Source organism: Vipera berus (assembly GCF_964194415.1).
Source record: "Vipera berus genome assembly, chromosome: 7".
Classification (NCBI taxonomy): domain Eukaryota; kingdom Metazoa; phylum Chordata; class Lepidosauria; order Squamata; family Viperidae; genus Vipera; species Vipera berus.
This window is the reverse complement of record NC_138209.1, coordinates 68,702,027-68,720,729: the sequence shown is the minus strand read 5'-3', so window position 1 is coordinate 68,720,729 and position 18,703 is coordinate 68,702,027. Positions and strand designations below refer to the sequence as shown.

General features: G+C 42.2%; 1 protein-coding gene across 1 annotated transcript in view; it reads right to left on the bottom strand.

Annotated features, from left to right (window-relative positions):
* The window catches only part of AASDH (aminoadipate-semialdehyde dehydrogenase), a 35,819-nt gene extending 18,171 nt beyond the window's left edge, over positions 1 to 17,648 (bottom strand). Inside the window, exons 1-7 of the mRNA XM_081333192.1 lie at positions 17,405 to 17,648; positions 16,167 to 16,287; positions 11,698 to 12,008; positions 10,173 to 10,365; positions 6,944 to 7,185; positions 5,673 to 5,779; positions 3,225 to 3,397 (exon numbers count right to left, since the gene is read on the bottom strand). Coding sequence (XP_081189318.1) covers positions 3,225 to 3,397; positions 5,673 to 5,779; positions 6,944 to 7,185; positions 10,173 to 10,365; positions 11,698 to 12,008; positions 16,167 to 16,287; positions 17,405 to 17,634 — 1,377 coding nt within the window. The 5' untranslated portion in view covers positions 17,635 to 17,648. The remainder of the gene's footprint in view (positions 1 to 3,224; positions 3,398 to 5,672; positions 5,780 to 6,943; positions 7,186 to 10,172; positions 10,366 to 11,697; positions 12,009 to 16,166; positions 16,288 to 17,404) is intronic.
* Positions 17,649 to 18,703: the final 1,055 nt, after the last annotated feature.

Here is an 18,703-nt window from a genome sequence, read left to right as displayed (position 1 = left end):
TTGTTGTTGTTAGTTGCGAAGTCGTGTCCGACCCATCGCGACCCTATGGACAACGTTCCTCCAGGCCTTCCTGTCCTCTACCATCTTCTGGAGTCCCTTTAAGCTCACGCCTACTGCTTCAGTGACTCCATCCAGCCACCTCATTCTCTGTCGTCCCCTTCTTCTCTTGCCCTCAATCTTTCCCAGCATTAGGCTCTTCTCCAGTGAGTCCTTCCTTCTCATTAGGTGGCCAAAGGATTTGAGTTTCAGCTTCAGGATCTGACCTTCTAAAGAGCAGTCAGGGTTGATCTCCTCTAGGACTGACCGGTTTGATCGCCTTGCAGTCCAAGGGACTCGCAGGAGTCTTCTCCAGCACCAGAGTTCAAAGGCTTCAATTCTTTGGCGCTCAGCCTTTCTTATGGTCCAACTTTCACAGCCATACATTGCAACTGGGAAGCTTAGCCTAGCCTACGGTTCTGTAATTTCTTCGTGGTCTCCCAACCACATGCCAATCCGTCTGATTCCACTCAACTTTTCATTTAATGAAGGTGAGATGTAGCAAATTACATCATTTTCAAAGTTGTTTGCTACCACACAGTATGTCTTTTCCGAACCAAGAGGGGAAAAAAACTCCACTAGATCTTGACTATACTCCATTGAAGAACGTCACAGACATCTCTCTTTGTTACCATATTATGCTAATGTCTGAAGCTCACTGCTGCTTGGGTCCTAAATATGAAGCCAGTGAAACCGTCACACTTGCTTCAAGCCAGCTTTGATATGGAGCAGACAAACAAATGTTTATTAGTCTTTGATCAATGTGCTTCATATGGCATATTCTAGAATTTAGGCCCGGTAAGTATGACACCATCCACAAAGAAAGAGTTCTTGTCATGTTCTTCCTAGTGGTAGGAACACTGTACCTCTAATTTTAGTCTCTATTTTTCCGCCAGCATCAATGAACTCACCTTGATATCAATTATTCTTTGAGATTCTCTTTTGACACCTTAGCATTATGGCTGGAGACAATTTTATTGCAAGTAATAAATATTGCTTGCACTGTTTATGAACTCAGCATTGTCTTCATTTTGTATCATTGCCCCATCATGAATTATCACAATTATTTGAAACCAAAACCTATTTTAATATAAAAATTATAGGCACTCATTAATTGGATGGGGTAATAAAGGAAGGATTAATTCATCTGTTAGGTATTCAAGGGACTTGTAGCAAGTTTAAATATTTAAAGATATGCTTAAATCATTAAAAAGGTAGACACACCAGCTGAACATACAGTATATGTAAAAGGTTCCACTGAATTAAATTGGCTTACTTTTTTTTATCCAAAGAAAAAATACACTCCCTTAAGTTGTGTTTGGCACTGGGTGTGTCTTCGTAGGCATGCCCATCTACTTATGATGGAACTGAATAATCTTTGTTCCTTTTCAGGTTGTGCTTTAAATATGCCAGTCTATCTGACGGCCCTGGGATTTCCTAGTGGTCTCCTATCCATTTATTACCTGCTCTGCCCCATATAGGTTTTTATGAGGGGGGTTACGGTTCCGCCGGTTGACTAGATGCTATCACCTGTTGTGGCTTAACCGAGATTCTTTTTTCCCCTCTTTCTTGTTTAACTATGGATACACATGATTTTTTTTTGGTGATGGAATATAAACATGAGAAGCCAGCACTTTCCAAAGCCCAAGACAAGACTGCAGTCCTGAACTGGATGGAGAGGAAGGAACAGGGTTCATGCTAGCCACATCTACCAAGGTATAACTATTAGGTTAAAAGGTTAGTTTTAGTTTGGTGAGATTCTGTCTATTGTTGTTAGTTGCGAAGTCGTGTCCGACCCATCGCAACCCCATGGACAACATTCCTCCAGGCCTTCCTGTCCTCTACCATCTTCTGGAGTCCATTTAGGCTCACGCCTACTGCTTCAGTGACTCCATCCACCCACCTCATTCTCTGTCGTCCCCTTCTTCTATTGCCCTCAATCTTTCCCACCATTAGGCTCTTCTCCAGTGAGTTGTTCCTTCTCATTAGGTGGCCAAAGTATGTGAGTTTCAACTTCAGGATATGGACTTCTAAAGAACGGTCAGGGTTGATCTCCTCTAGGACTGACCGGTTTGATCGTCTTGCAGTCCAAAGGACTCGCAGGAGTCTTCTCCAGCACCATAGTTCAAAGGCCTCAATTCTTTGGCGCTCAGCCTTTCTTATGGTTCAACTTTCACAGCCATACATTGCAACTGGGAAGACCATAGCCTTGACTATACGCACTTTTGTTGGCAGGGTGATGTCTCTGGTTTTTAGTGTGCTCTCTGGGTTTGCCATTGCTTTCCTCCCCAGGAGCAAGCGTCTTTTAATTTCTTGGCTGCAGTCCCTGTCTGCGGTGATCTTGGAGCCCAGGAAAATAAAATCTTTCTGTCTATTAGATGTAAGCCAATAAGGAACTGGACTCAACTGGATCTCATTGTGTTGTCTTTAGGCTTAGGCCTGACAGTTTTTTTCTCCAAGGTGAAAACAGGAAACACAGTCAGCATCTTCACCTGACTTTGTACTGCTCACAGTGTAGGATCACATTGATATGTTCAGGGTACAGATATCCCCTTGTATTTGTTTAAGAGAATCCCTCTCTCATTTTTCTTGTTGTATTGCGACTCCTTCTCATCTTCATGAAGAGCTTTGTTTTCAATTGGCACCTTGGGCTCTTAAATATCTTTTCTGTTGGTTGTCCTAAAGGCAGGGGGGGTCTTCAAACTTGGCCTTTTTATGACATGTGGACTTCAACTCCCAGAATTCCTCAGCCAGGCCTCTGCTGATCTCAGCAAAGCTAAGCCGGGTCAAAGTTGGTTGCTCTTTGGATGGGAGACTACTAGGGCGTGCCTGGCTGAGGAATTCTGGGAGTTGAAGTCCACAAGTCATAAAAGGGCCACGTTTGAAGACCCCTGTCCTAAGGTTTGTTCCTGGTAGTTTTTCTTCAATTTATGGCTTCCTAATCTTTTGATTTTTTAAGCTTTCTGGTGCCCCTTATGTCATAATACAAATGGAAGTTGGAGAATGCGATAGAATTCAAAACATAGGAGTAGCTAACTAAACAGTCTGTTCCCATGTAAGTAATATCAAAGTAATTTCAAAAACGCAGGTAACATCTATCCATCCAGATTCTTCATGGACCAAACTCACTTCTGTTATTACTTTAAAAAAAAACAACCCTTCTCATAAATAGTTACCTATCACCTCACCTGCTGTACATACTCAGTGTTGAGACGCTTGCCATGACGCTTAATTTGATTGTCCTTCCGCCCCAAGAAAAACATGTCCGTGTTCTTAATTCTCACATAATCTCCGGTGGCTCTCATTGTGCCCACAGGCAATGCGGTTTCATCATCAATGAAGCAGACCCGTCCGTTTCCTCCTATGGAAAGCAATTCTAAGTAGTAAGTCAGGCTTCTCCTTATCAATCCATATAGTGCACACTAAAAAAGATCTTAAATGAGGTTTATCAGCCCTGGGAGGTTCTCGAGCTTTCTGAGATCGTTCAGACGCAAAGCATGCCCAGATGAGTTCAACTCTATTTCATCGTAAGGTTACGTTAACAGAATCTTGCAAATCTGAAAATGTATTTCTCCCCTGTTGCTTTTACAGCCCAGGAAATTAGGGGGGAGTCCATTTTGAGATGTCTGCCACACCTCCATCGCTTTTGCAGGCTCAGCTGCCTCTTATCTGACTATTATCTACTCTATGGCTTTTCCTCCCTAGCTACCAAAGTTATTCCCACATACCATTATCTCAGAATAACAGAATTGGAAGGGACCTTGGAGGTCTTCTAGTCCAAGCCCCTGCTCAGGCAGGAAACTCTATACCAGGGGTGTCAAACTCAATTTCATTGAGGGCCGCATCAGCACTGCAGTTGCCCTCAGGGGGCCGGGTGGGTATGGCCAGGGTGGGTGTGGCCTACTGGGTGGGCATGGCTAGAGTGCATATGGCCTACTGGGTGGGCGTGGCCAGCTCTACATCGTTCTCATCAAAGGTGCCTATGGGGGCCTGGGCAGGAGTGGGACAGATCTGAGGGTCTCTGGCAGGAGGAGGGTCTCTGGACCAGGGCCAAGGCAGTGGGGGCTGCTCCCTCACTGTTTCCAGGATGGCTTTGCGGGCCACATGAAACCACTTCGCAGGCCGGATCCGGCCCCCGGGACTTGTGTTTGACATGTCTGCTGTATACCATTTCGGACAAGTGGCTGTCCAAAACTTCCAGTGTTGGAGTATCCCAACTTCTGGAGGCAAGATGTTCCACTGATTTAAGTGTTTTAACTGTCAGGAAATTTAACTGTCAGGATAGAGCCTTGGTGGAGCAGTGGGCTAATGCCTCCTTAAGTAACACCAGCTGCCTGCAATTAGTGCAGGTTCGCATCCCACCAGGCTCAAGGTTGACTCAGCCTTCCATCCTTCCGAGGTAGGTAAAATGAGGACCTAGATTGTTGGGGGCAATTAAGCTGACTTTGTAATAATGCCGCTTGGGGGGTGTATGAAAGCCCTAATAAGCAGGCATATACATAGAATGAAGGCTACTGCTAAGCTTGTAAGCCGCCCTGAGTCTTCGGAGAAGGGCGGGATATAAATGGAATTAAAATAAAATAAAATAAAATAAATTTCTCCTTTTTCTAGGTTGCTTCTCTCCTTGATTAGTTTCCATCCGTTGCTTCTGGTCCTGCCTTCAGTGGTCTGAAAAATAGCTTGACACCCTCTTCTTTGTGGCAGCCCCTGTTTAGAAGATGTTGGAACACTGCTGTCATGTCACTCCTCGTCCTTTTTTCCATTAAACTAGACATACCCAACTCCAGCAACCATTCTTTATGATGTTTTAGCTTCCAGTCCTCTAATCATCTTTGCTCTTCTATCCACTTTTTCTAGAATCTCAACGTCTTTTTTTTACATCGTGGCAACCAAAACTGGATGCAGTATTCCCAGTGTGGCCTTACCAAGGCATTGTAAAGGGGACATTAACACTTCACGTGATCTTGATTCCATCCCGCTGTTCATTCAGCCTAGGATTGCTGTGGACTTTTTGGCAGCTGCAGCACACTGCTGGCTCATGTTTAAGTGGTTGTCCACTAGGATACCGAGATCCCTCTCACAGTTGCTACTATTGAGTCAGGTACCTCGATATGGGAAAAGAACACAAGAGTCTTTCAAACGTGATCAACTAACTTTTACCATCTAATCGCTAATTTTTATCACACTGAACTACTGTAATGCAGAGTGAGAAAGAGCTCAGCGTTGCCCTTTTGAGTTGCACGCCGCTGCCTTCCTATCTGCTCACATGACCATAAAGATTGTAGAAGCTTCTACTTTCATTTTTGTTGAACGTAGCTTCCTGATTTTATATAAGGATTGAATGTAGACACAATTAAGATATGTATACGCCAAAAATTATTGATAAACGTAATAATGATGTTTTTACTTAGTTGATAGTAATAAGAACTGTATTAGCCTAATATGAGATAGTAGATATTATGGGAAAAAGAGGAAATATCTGATGTTGTAACTTGAGATTTGAACTAAAGATTCATGTATATTATTGAACTATTGACTAACTCAGCCACCACGTTGCTTTTTAAATACTTAAATTGTAAAATTAGAAAACTAATAAAATATTATTTTAAAAAATGACAATAAATAAATAAAATTACCTATAAATACTTGGCCTTCACCTTCTTGGACAAGTAAGCCATTAGCGTCTTTGACTTGAACTGTTGTTCCAGATAATGGTGTTCCCAGTGGTACAGAGGAATCAAACCTAAAAAAGGATGGGTTGAGCAGGCAGAAGAGAGAGAGATGTGAAACATGGATGGAAAAGAAAGTATAGAACTAATTTCTCGATTCGGAGCCTCAGAAAAAGAAACAAGTCACTATCCAAATTGTTCACAATTATTAATTAGATTTTTTTTAAAAAAGAAAGCAAAATCATTGCCAACAGCTACATGTTTTTATCTACAAGTCAAATCTTGCAAATCCTGGTTCGGAGACTTTTAATTATGCCCAGCACTCCAGTTGTGTACTTTAAATGCATAAAAGTGCAAGTTGAATTTGAAAAAGACAGCTTTGGTTCCAAGCATTCCGAGTTTGGAATGAATTATTTGGCTCATTCCAGAAGTATGTTTGGTTCAAGTCACGCACGCCCAACTCTGAACTCAAAATGTTCCTGAAATGGGTGAAACAAATCCATTTCACAAAATAATAATAATAATAATAATAATAATAATAATAATAATAATAATAATAATAATAATAGTAGTAGTAGTAATAATAATAATAATAATAAAGTTGGAAGGGACCTTGGAGGTCATCTAGTCCAACCCCCTGCCCAGGCAGGAAACCTTATACCATTTCAGGCAAATGGCTGTCCAGTCTCTTCTTAAAAACTTCCAGTGTTGGAGCATTCACCACCTCTGGAGGCAGGTTGTTCCACTGGTTAATTGGAGCCTTAGTGGAGCAGTGGGCTAATGCCTCCTTAAGTAACACCAGCTGCCTGCAATTATTGCAGGTTCGAGTCCCACCAGGCTCAAGGTTGACTCAGCCTTCCATCCTTCCGAGGTAGGTAAAATGAGGACCCAGATTGTTGGGGGCAATTAAGCTGACTTTGTAATAATGCCGCTTGGGGTGTGTGTGAAAGCCCTAATAAGCAGGCATATACATAGAATGAAGGCTACTGCTAAGCTTGTAAGCCGCCCTGAGTCTTCGGAGAAGGGCGGGATATAAATGGAATTAAAATTAAAAAATTAAAATTAAAAATTAATTGTTCTGTCAGGAAGTTTCTCCTTAGTTCTAGGTTGCTTCTCTCCTTGACTAGTTTCCATCCGTTGCTATGAAACATTCCCAACTCAGAGTCCCCATAGCATCGAACTGTTATCATTTATGCACCAAAGGGCACACTAGGGCAGCAAAAACGCACATTTCCTACCGATGGCCCAGGTCGAAAGCCTCCACCGGAATCCTGTAACATGTGGCCCAACACGAAACTTCAGTAATACCATAAATATTAAAGAGTTGAGTTTTGTTTCCTTTTACTTTCCAGCTTCTCAACATGCTTAGCGAAGGGCAGGCTTCTCCACCAAGAACTAAGATTCGCAGGGAAGTATCCACAGTCAAAACAGTTGATTTAATATGCTCAACTCCAAATCTTTTCAAAAGGGTCGGTGTAGCCTGAGGAAAGCAAGATTCAAGGTTATTCCAGGTAGTCCTCGAGTTACAACCGTTGGCTTAGTGTCTGTTCAAAATTACAACGGCACTGGAAAAAGTGACTTATGACCATTTTGCGCACTCACATCCATTGCAGCCTCCCCGCGGCCACGTGATCGAAATTCGGATGCTTGGCAACTGGTTCGTATTTATGACCGTTGCGGTGTCCCGGGGTCATGCGATCCCCTTTTGCGACCTTCTGATAGGCAAAGTCAATGGGGAAGCCAGATTCACTTAACAACCGTGTGTTGCTAATGTGAGAATTGCAGTGATTCAGTTAATAACTGTGGCAATAAAGGTCACAAGATGGGGCAAAATTCACTTAAATGTCTCACTTAGCAACAGAAATTTGGGGCTCCAAAATTTTGGTCGTAAATCGAGAATTACCTGTCCTGCGATAATTACACTACCACCAAGATGGCAAATATACATTTATTCTATTTATTCAACAGATTTTATATGGCTGCCTGATTTTCACATGGTGACTCTGTGTGCATCTTTATAGTGTTTCTATGACATCTCTATTTAAAGTTAAGGGAGGGCAGTGACAACAGTGTCACTTTCATGTAAATAAATTAGAAAATATTTATTTTAAATGAAAGATGAAAATAGCGCACTCCTTTTGGATCTAATGAGCACCTCACCAATGACAACGAACACAAAAACTATGCTGTCAAATTTGGATTATGTTCCCTTTTGGACTCTCAAGTTATCTAAAGGGAAGGCTGTCGTTGGAAGGCTTTGGAAAAATTTGTCTTCTATTGGTGAAAAGTAGCCAAAGCTATCGAACAAAATGAAATTCAATGGAAAGAAAAATGAGGTTTTACACTTAGGCAAGAAAAACCAACTGTACAAGTAAAGATTAGGTAAAACCTGGCTCAATAGCAGTAACTGTGAAAGGGACCTTGGAGTGCTAGTCCAGGGCTTTTCAACCAGTGGCCCGGGTACCACCTGTGGTACATGGGCACCTGGCAGGTGGTACGCGACCGTCCTAGAAAAGTGGTAGTGGAGAGGGGAATGAGCTGAACCGGTGGCAGCACCGCACGAGCCTGAGCGAGAGACGGCTGGAGCTGCAGGGCTGTCAGGGCTCAGCGGAAGCGCCAGGATCAGTGCCAGGCTCCAGCTGGAGCTCGGCACTGATCCTGGTGCTTCTGCTGAGCCCAGAAGAAGCACCGATCAGCTGGAATGTTGCAGCATCTCCAGGATCTTGTGACTTACATTTAGATGCTTGGCAACTGATTCATATTTATGACGGTCACAGTGTCCCAGGGTCATGTGAAGTGACCAAAACCTGCTGCAACCACCCAGCAGACGGGGGGAATAAAAACCAAACACCCCTCCACCCCCACCCCCGCTGTCAATCCTCAACAGAAATGCTCACAACAATGAAAACCTCGGACAGGAGGAAGAGCGCTGACGGGCGGGCAGACAGGTGTCTTGCTCGGCTGTGGCTTGGGGGGCACTTTTTTCAGTGCCATTGTAACTTCAAACAGCCCCTAAGCAAACTGTTGTAAGCCAAGGACTACCTGTACTTCATCACTTTTTTTCCTTTTTTTGCGGGGGGGGGGGGGTCATCAAGTTTTTGAAACCTTGCTAGGGCACTGGTGGTACTCAGATGTTGCCATATCCTAAAAGTGGTAGAATGGGTGAAAAAGTTGAAAAGCCCTGTGCTAGTGGACAGTCACTTAAAATAGGAGCCAGCAATGTGTGGCAGCAGCCAAAAAAGCCAATGCAATCCTAGGCTGCATTAACAGAGGGCTAGAATCAAAATCATGTGAAGTATTGATATTGCTTTATAAAGCTTTAATAAGACCACATTTGGAGTACTGCATCCAGTTTTGGTCACCACAATATAAAGATGTTACGTTTTTTTTTATTAAAGAGTTTTACAAAAACAAAATTTTACAATATATCCCCAAATCCCTCCCAACCCAAACCCACCCACTTCCCCCCCACTTCCCAGAGCTAAATACAGGATTATAGTTACAATAATGATATTCTAAATAAAAATTATGCATAATATACAATTAACCAAATTCATAATGCGCTTTAACTCTCTTTTAACATAACTACAAACAACGTACCAATAACAATATCCCACTAAAATCTACTCATAAGCTAAATGGAACTTTTTAGTCCCATATTTGTTTTGAATATAATTTATCCATCTCCTCCAAACTGAAATATATCTTTCCTGTGAATGGTCCTTCAAATAAGCAGAAATCTTGGACATTTCTGCAAGATTCGAAACTTTAAACACCCATTCTTCTACAGTGGGCAAACTATCCTTCTTCCAATATTGTCCCGATGTTACGTTTTTTGAAAGAGTGCAGAAAAGAGAGACAATTTTAACAACAACAACAACAAAATTGGAAGGGACCTGGGAGGTTTGTACCTAAAGAGTTTCGTATGTTATTGAATTATCGATTGACCCAGCCACCACGTTGCTTTTTAAATACGCAAATGTAAAATTAGAAGGTTGATAAAATATTACAAAAAAAGAAAAAGAAAGAAACTCTGAAACAAGCCATTGCTTATTTCCTGTCATTCGAGTCAATACTAAACACGGCTTATTCACTAACTCTGTAATGTTAATAAGAACTTCCTTGGAGAAAACACCGTCATTTGAGGCTTAACCTCATCCGTTTTCCAGAATGGTTCCAAATCTGAAAAAGTTCCCCAAGAAATATATATATCCGCGTGGTTGAAAAGGCACTGAAATATTTCTGATGGAAGTTGAATGAATTCTGATTTGGAAACAAGGTGTTACGTATATCGACCCAATTTTTTAAAATTCCTATCGACTGCATACGAAAGCCGTGGGCTAATCTGCAATACAAATGGACTTGTGAAGATTTCACCTTATGCAAGCCAACGAGGCAAGCAGATAGCTTAATTAACTGTCCAAATAACGCTGTGCAGTTAGCAGTGTTCAGCTATAAATTTCTTACCTGCAAAACGGTCACCCTGTGCTGCTGGAAGAGAGCTCTGGATAACTGCTGTGGCACCATTTTGATCATTGTGGGTAGTATGAGCAGACAAGCTCCACTCGTTAGACTAAGGAACAGCTCAATGACTGATGGATCAAAAGTCAAAGGAGAGGCCATAAACACCACATCATCTGGGGTCATTTTAAAAATCTCTCTAAAATAAGGGGAAAAAAATACATCTCTAAGAAATCTGACACCACTGGATGACATCGCCAGGGCTCGTTGCCTTGGAAGAGTGAGGAAGATTCTCAGGGATGACTCACACCCTGGACGGTATCTCTTTACTCTCCTACCATCGGGTTATTCTGTACCAGCCTGCTACTGGCCCTGCAGAAAAGGCAGGGACAACCCCTCCACAAACGGCAAGAGGCTGGAATACGCTTGCCAAATTTATTGCAACAAAAACAAGACACGAACCAAGAAACAGAAGCTTAAAGAAACATGAACCATCCGAGCGGTTGCCTTCAGCAAACCAGCCCTCCCAGACATTCCCCTTATATAGAGTTCAGGGCGTGGCTTCTCTCTGCCTCCTTCCGAGAAGCCCCATTGCCTTCCTCTGTTTACTCCTAATTGACTGCCTCCTGCGTCGGGCGTCCTTGAACAGGGCCAGCTGTGGGTCATCTTCATCCACACTGTCAGGCTCACACAGCTGGGTCTCCGTGGTGACCAAGTGGGAGGGGCCTGGCTGAGGGCTATCATCAGCAAGATCTTCAACCCCCTCAGCAAGGTCTTCAACACCCCCCTCCTCCTCTGAGTCGTCCGACCCAACTGCCGAACCCACAGGCTGACCCTGAATCACAGCACGGGTAGGAGATATAGAAGTATAGCCAGCCGCACCAACAGGCTGAAAAACAGCTTTTATCCGTGGGCTGTTAGGCTTTAGAATGGGATATCATCTCTGTGAACATATGCAGAATTCACTTGGGAGGCCGATGTGTGGTGTAGTTGGTTCACATGGTGTGGTAGGATGGAGGGTTTGTTGTCACTGTGTGTTGGGGGGAGGGAGCACGGGGAGAGGCTCAGCTAATCTCAATGTACACATGTTGTACTTTGACAATAAAGGTTTATTTATTTAATTAGATGAAATTTTAAGCAGCTTTGCACTTCTCGCAATGCTGATCACATATAAACCACGTCAGTCAATTACACCCTTTCTCCCACTAATGCAAGTGACACATTCTCCAATTCCGTCTTCAGTTCAGATCAACATTACATAAACTCCGCACCGGGAAGGTCTGGGTTGCCGTCTAAAGCAGCTCTTCTAAAAGCTGGAAATTATAACGAGGTCAACCCAGAATTGAGATTCATTTTCAAAATGCATTTTATTATAGCTTGCAAACTTAAGATCTACGAGTTTATCTCTGATCTGTTCCAGTTATAGAGGAAGCAGAGAACTGGAAATCCAACGTGAATTATGCCATTGTTGCTCTTTTTGTTAACCCTCCCTATCAAAATACATTACTAAGTGTATTTGAGAAACGCTTACCTAAGATGAAGGATGTTTGGTACGATACATTTATGAGGCACTCTCACAATTTTGGGGAGCCCAGTTGTTCCAGATGTATGCAAAACATATGCCAGGGAATGTTTCTCTCTGACATCCAACGTATCTTTGGATGGTTTAGCCTCATGTTGTTGCACTTTACAAATGCTTCTGACCGTAGAGCCTCCTTCACTGTCTGCATTTGCATATTTGGTCAGCTGAACACCCTTGTGCCTTTGGAAGAGAACTAAACCAATTCTCTGCATTGGAAGAGAATTTTGGCTGTACAAGTGTCCGTAGGTTATTGTGAATTTCTGAAAAGAAAAAAAAAGGTGGGGGGGAGAGGACTTATTCTAACACAACCTTCGTCTGTTTCCTTCTCTGTGTCTAAAGTCACAACAGATCAAATCAAATAAATTTAAAGCAGCTAATCAAATAAGATGCCTTTCAAGGGAATATGGCTTTAAAAAAAAAAACTCAGAAGGGACTCTGCAACAAGTGCAAAAATTAGTAACGCACTGTAGCTTTAATGGTAGGGCTACAAGATTCGGGCTGCAAAAAATCCCAACGGCCATTAATGCAGAATACAGGCGGTCCTCGACTTACGACCACAATTGAACCCAAAATTTATGAACACAACTTTCGTCTGTTTCCTTCTCTGTGTCTAAAGTCACAACAGATCAAATCAAATAAATTTAGAGCAGCTAATCAAATAAGATGCCTTTCAAGGGAATATGGCTTTTTTTTTTTAAACTCAGAAGGGACTCTGCAACAAGTGCAAAAATTAGTAACGCACTGTAGCTTTAATGGTAGGGCTACAAGATTTGGGCTGCAAAAAATCCAAACGGCCATTAATGCAGAATACAGGCGGTCCTCGACTTACGACCACAACTGAACCCAAAATTTATGTTGCCAAGCGAGACATTTGTTAAGTGAGTTTTGCCCCATTTTACGACCTTTCTCATCACATTGGTTAAGTGAATCATGGCAGTAATTTAGTGGCACAATTGTTAAGTCAATCTGGCTTCCCCATTGACTTTGCTTGTCAGAAGGGTTCAAAAGGGGATCACATGACCCCGGGACACTGCGACCGTCATAAATATGTGTCAGTTGCCAAGCATCCAAAGTTTGGTCACGTGTCTGTAGGGATGTGCAGTGGTCCTAAGTGTGAAAAATGGCCGCACGTCACTTTTTTCAGTGCCGTTATAACTTTGAACAACTACTAAATGAACTGTTGTAAGTCGAGAACACAGAACAACTGAAAGGTCCAAAATAGCACACTATGATGTAGAAGTGTCACTTTTTAATTTAACTCATATGTACAATATTTCCAAGAGAGCTGGACAAGAATCAGAAATTGAAATTAATACGCTTGGGTGAACATTAACAATCTCAGTCTTCTCCTCCATATTTTTTTTAAAAACCCAGCCATTAATGCCAGTATCGGCCGAAGAGGGTGAAACAGGAACAGACATTATATTTCTAGGCTCAGCGTTCACAGAGATCTTGCTATTTGGGAGGAGAAGGGTGAGGGGTGACATGATAGCAGTGTTCCAGTATCTCAGGGGCTACCACAAAGAAGAGGGAGTCAAGCTATTCTCCAAAGCACCTGAGGGCAGGACAAGAAGCAACGGATGGAAACTAGTCAAGGAGAGAAGCAACCTAGAACTAAGGAGAAACTTCCTGACAGTTAGAACAACTAACCAGTGGAACAACCTGCCTCCAGAGGTGGTGAATGCTCCAACACTGGAGGTTTTTAAGAAGAGACTGGACAGCCATTTGCCTGAAATGGTATAGGGTTTCCTGCCTGAGCAGGGGGTTGGACTAGATGACCTCCAAGGTCCCTTCCAACTTTATATTATTATTATTATTAACTATGATACATCAAGACACGATATTAAGATTAAATATACTAAAGTTGTATACTCAACATACGATCACAATTGAGCCCAAAATTTCTGTTGCTAAGTGAAACATTTGCTAAATGAGCTGTGCTGCCTAGGATCGCAGATAGCTCAAAGGGGTGAATGCAGCACAGAAATAAAACGTCAGATTGCGCTGGGCTGCACAGCAATAATGAACATGAGCAACCAAATGTTAGTTCACGCTATTGTGTTTCCCATAGCTACCTGTGGTTGTGGAAGTTGGTCGTTGAGGAAGCAAGACAGGAAGCAAATCAATCTGTCTTAGCTGTGGGGCTGGAGAAGGCTCACCGTGGACAGCACAGGTGACCAAGAAGCAAGCAGTGGAGCACATAATAAAACCAGACGTATCGTGAAATTGTGTCTCGCTTGCTTTGGCCATGTGATGGAGGAATCCACTGAAGAATGTAATTAAGGGTTAGGAAGAGCTAGCAGTAAAAAGAAGCTAGGCAGTCAAACAACACGGTGGCTGGACACCATCAAAGCCGACACCAGCCAAGAGCATAGAAAAAGTCAAAGGAACAGCGTAAGAACAGATGATGTGGAGAGACTCGTTCCGCAGAATCTTCAAGAGTCGGACTTTGGATAACATTTGAATGATGATGGAATAACATCATCACCTCCAGTAGAAAGCACTCATTAATAATGAAGCTAAAGCTCAGATATTTTGGACATAAAATGTGAAAGCGAGAGTTATTGGAGAAGACTATCCCTATGGTGTTTAGAGAAAAACTTGCACCTGAACATGGGCAAGACGAAGGAGATGGTGCTAGACTTCCGGAGGAAAAGAGAGGAACCTGCCCCACTTTACATCGGGGGGAGGTATGTAGAGAGAGTCTCCTCCTTTAAATTCCTGGGAGTCTACCTCTGTGAAGATCTTACCTGGAAAGTTAACACAACTCAGGTGGCTAGAAAGGCCCAACAGAGACTCCACTTCTTCAGTGACTTGCGGTAAAACAGGGTAGAACAACGACTAATGACCTTCTTTTACCGGTCTACTATAGTGTCTCCTCTCGTACTGTATTGTGGTTTGGTATGCTGGTCTGACAGCCGCGGATAGGAAAGTATTACAGAGGGTGGTGAGCACAGCACAAGACATCGTGGGCTGTCCCGACACCACTGGATGACATCACCAGGGCCCGCTGCCTTGGAAGAGCGAGGAAAATTCTCAGGGATGACTCGCACCCTGGACGGTATCTCTTTACTCTCCTACCATCGGGTAGGAGATACAGGAGTATAGCCAGCCGTACCAACAGGCTGAAGAACGATTTCTATCCATGGGCTGTCAGGCTCCTGAACGGGAAATAACTCTACGTAAGATTGACTTGCGAGGCAGGTGTGTTGTGCAATTAGCTCACATGGTGTAACAAGATGGTGGGTTTCTTGTCACTGTGACTTGTGGTGGTGGGGGCATGGAGGGAGGCTCAGCCAATCTCACTGTATACATGTTGTACTTTGATAATAAAGGTTCATTCATTCACTTTCATGTCTGGAAAAACTGAAGGCAATTGAAAATGAAGTTGTGAGATGGCAAGATGGCTGGAGACACTGAACAGAAGCTTTTTTTTATTAATGGTTCAATCATGTCTGATTTTTGGAGACTGCCTAGACAAGATCCTGCAGTTTTCTTGGCAAGATTTTTCAGAATAGTTTGCCATTCCCACTTTCCTAGGGCTGAGAGACTGACTGGCCCAAGGTTACTCAGCTGCTTTGTGTGTAAGGCGGAACTAGAACTCATGTTCTCCTGGTTTCTAGGCTGGTACCTTAATCGCTCGTAATCCTTAACCTATAACCACAATTGGGACTAGATTTCCGGTCGTAAATTGTTGTAAGTTAAGGCACTACGTGACCAGACCTGATTTTAAGTGAATCATCACAGTCATTAACTGAATCATCAATTCTTAAGCAATCACTGCGGTTGTAAGTGCTATCCAAATGGTCATTTTTTTGCCAGCAAAAAATGGCAGAAATTGGCAAAAAACATCGCAAATTGTTGTCATGTGACCTTGCAATTAGTCGTAAAGGTGTGTGCATATTGGGGGGGAACATGACATTTTGCAATGACCACAAGTTATTGATGGGTGGTAAAGTGCCCATCGTAATTTCAAACAGTTATTAAGCAGCAGTAATGTAAGTCATAAGGTTGTAATTCAAAGACTAGATACAGTGATACCTTGTTACTCAACTTTAAGTGGTTCTGAGAAGTGCAATGAGTACCAAAAACTATGAGTACCAAACAATTTTTCCCCCGTAAGGAATAATGTAGTGAGTCACAAGGCAGCCGACGCCAACAAATTCTAGCTTGCGCATCGAATACTAAACCAATGATGAGTACCAGGACAAAATATTTCTGTCAAAACGCACTGAACGCTAAAATTCAATGAGCTTCAAAGCGGTTGAGTACCAAGGAACCACTGGATATAATTGCTTCAAATTCTGTGGGCTTGCTTCATTGTAAACATAAAAATTAATCTACGCAAAAGCTTTGCAGAATTCCAATTACATTTTAAATATGCCAATTAAAATAAAAATTGGAAGTGTTGCACTTACATCAACTTTATCTTCTTCAACAAGGACGTATTGGAAATCACATTTCTCCATGAAGGAAATATGAAGGCTGGGCAAGGCATCTGGGTCAATGGGAGAATAGGCAGCAGGTACCTGCAGAACTCTAGCAAAATGAAGCAAGGTTCTTACCAGCAGAGAAGCTTATGGTGTTCCATGTACTTCTATAATATTGTACAGAATCTTGGATAAAGATTAATGCATGAGGGCATGCCAAACTATACAGCTACCTATACTAATAAGGCCAAGGTTTTAAAAAATAAAGAGGATTTATTTCTGTATGTCTCACTCCATCTAGTGGCTTAAGTTGTCAAGCAAAAAAGTTAAGATTCTACAGATATTTGTGCCAATATCATACATAAAAAGAGCCTTGGTGGAGCAGTGGGCTAATGCCTCCTTAAGTAACACCAGCTGCCTGCAATTAGTGCAGGTTCGCATCCCACCAGGCTCAGGGTTGACTCAGCCTTCCATCCTTCCGAGGAAGGTAAAATGAGGACCCAGATTGTTGGGGGCAATTAAGCTGACTTTGTAATAATGCCGCTTGGGGGGTGTATGAAAGCCCTAATAAGCAGGCATATACATAGAATGAAGGCTACTGCTAAGCTTGTAAGCCGCCCTGAGTCTTCGGAGAAGGGCGGGATATAAATGGAATTAAAATAAAAAAAATATATATCCTATTAAAACCGAATACATTACCACAGTGATGTTAAAATTGTAGGAGGCAAGTTCAATAGGACATATTATACCAGTGGTGGCGAATGTATGGCACGCATGCCACAGGTGGCACGCAGAGCCCTCTCTGTGGGCACGTGTGCCGTCGCCCCAGTCCTAGGCCTTCAGCTGTGTTTTATAAAACCTTTTCACTTTAGGCCTCCACCGCCATGTGCAAAAAAAAAAAGGTTCAATCAATCAATCAATTTCAACTTCTCACAGGAAAAAAAAGATCTTGCAAAGTTGGAACTGAATGATTGAACTTTTTAGTCCCAGTCTATTACCACCACAGCCACGCCCACCCAATGGGCCACACCCACCCAGCACCCCATGATTCATAAGCGGGTTTGGGGTTGCAGTTTGGGCACTCGGTCTCTAAAAGGTTTGCCATCAATGTATTATACAAATGAACGCTTTAAAAATGGTGATAGTTTCAACCTAACGAGGTGATAATAGCACGTTCTGCATTTATGTTAAGGCAAATTTATATAAATGTAAAGGCACAGCATTACCCTAGAATCCAAGAAGGTAGGTTTATCCCGGGATAACAGAAGAGACCTATTTCCAAATTTTCAGTAAGGTTACAGCGTTTCCTCAGGAAGTCTGTAAGCTCTATAGCGAGGTTTATAACTGTCTTGTACGTGTAGGAAACTGGAGTCTGATGGTTACATGCATCAAAGCACACGGCTCTTCTTTCAGCATATAATCCGGCCGCAGTCTGAACCAGCTCATGCAGTGTCATTCTCAATATTTATCCTGCGTATGCAAATAAGAAAAAAACACCAATCAATTATCTGAGAGCCAGTTTAGTTTAGTGGTTAATGAACCAGATTAGAAACCAGGAGTCAGTGAGTTCTAGTCCTGCCTTAGCAATGAACTGGCTGGGTGACTTTGGACCACCAAAACCCACCTCACAGGTTGTGGGGGAAAAAGGAGGAAGGAATATTAATTATGTTCACTTCCTTGAGTTAAAAATAATACTCGAGGCAAGGTAAAAAGTTTAGATAAAAACGTTCTTTCAAAATTTTTTACAAAACATACTCAATAACTGAGGTAATTTTAAACTTGAAAGGAGTTTATTTTTAATGTACAGAGTTGGGTTCTACAAAATGGGCAGCTATATAAAATAGAATAAATGCTTTCCAAACTAGATGCATTGTATTGATATTTACAGTTCTGATCATTGCTCTGATATTGCGGCATTGAGAAACAAGAGAATTTTATTATATTTTTCTATTACATAAAAAAGAAAACCAGATATATACCTTAATTCAGACACAGAGTGGGAGAATTACTCATGCTTTCACATGCCCACGTACCATCAAGCATTACTGTACTATATTGCTTCGATATCTGATAAGATTAAATCTAAAATAAATAATAAAATGTAGGAAAGAGATAAAACATCATAAAGAGATAGCAAACCTGCAAGTTGTTTTTTTAAAATTACTTTCTAACAGTTATACTGATTAGCTTGACAGAATGAAAAGAACCCGAGTTTGTAAAGCTTTGAAGCCAAAGTTGTAGTTATAAGCAGCATTGCTATAGATCACAGGTGTTAAACTCGCCGCGTCACATGATGTGTCGAGGCATATCGTGACTTTTTCTGCATTGCTGGAGCCGGGGTGGGCGCGGCCTCCACCGCTGCTATAGATAGTTCTCGACTTACAACTATTCATTTAACGGCTGCAACAACAACACTGAAAAAAGTTACAACAACACTGAAAAAAGTGACTTGCAACGGTTCCAGCATCCTCATAGGATCAAAATTGATCAGCTGACCATACGAAAGCATGTGCTACAGTGAGATG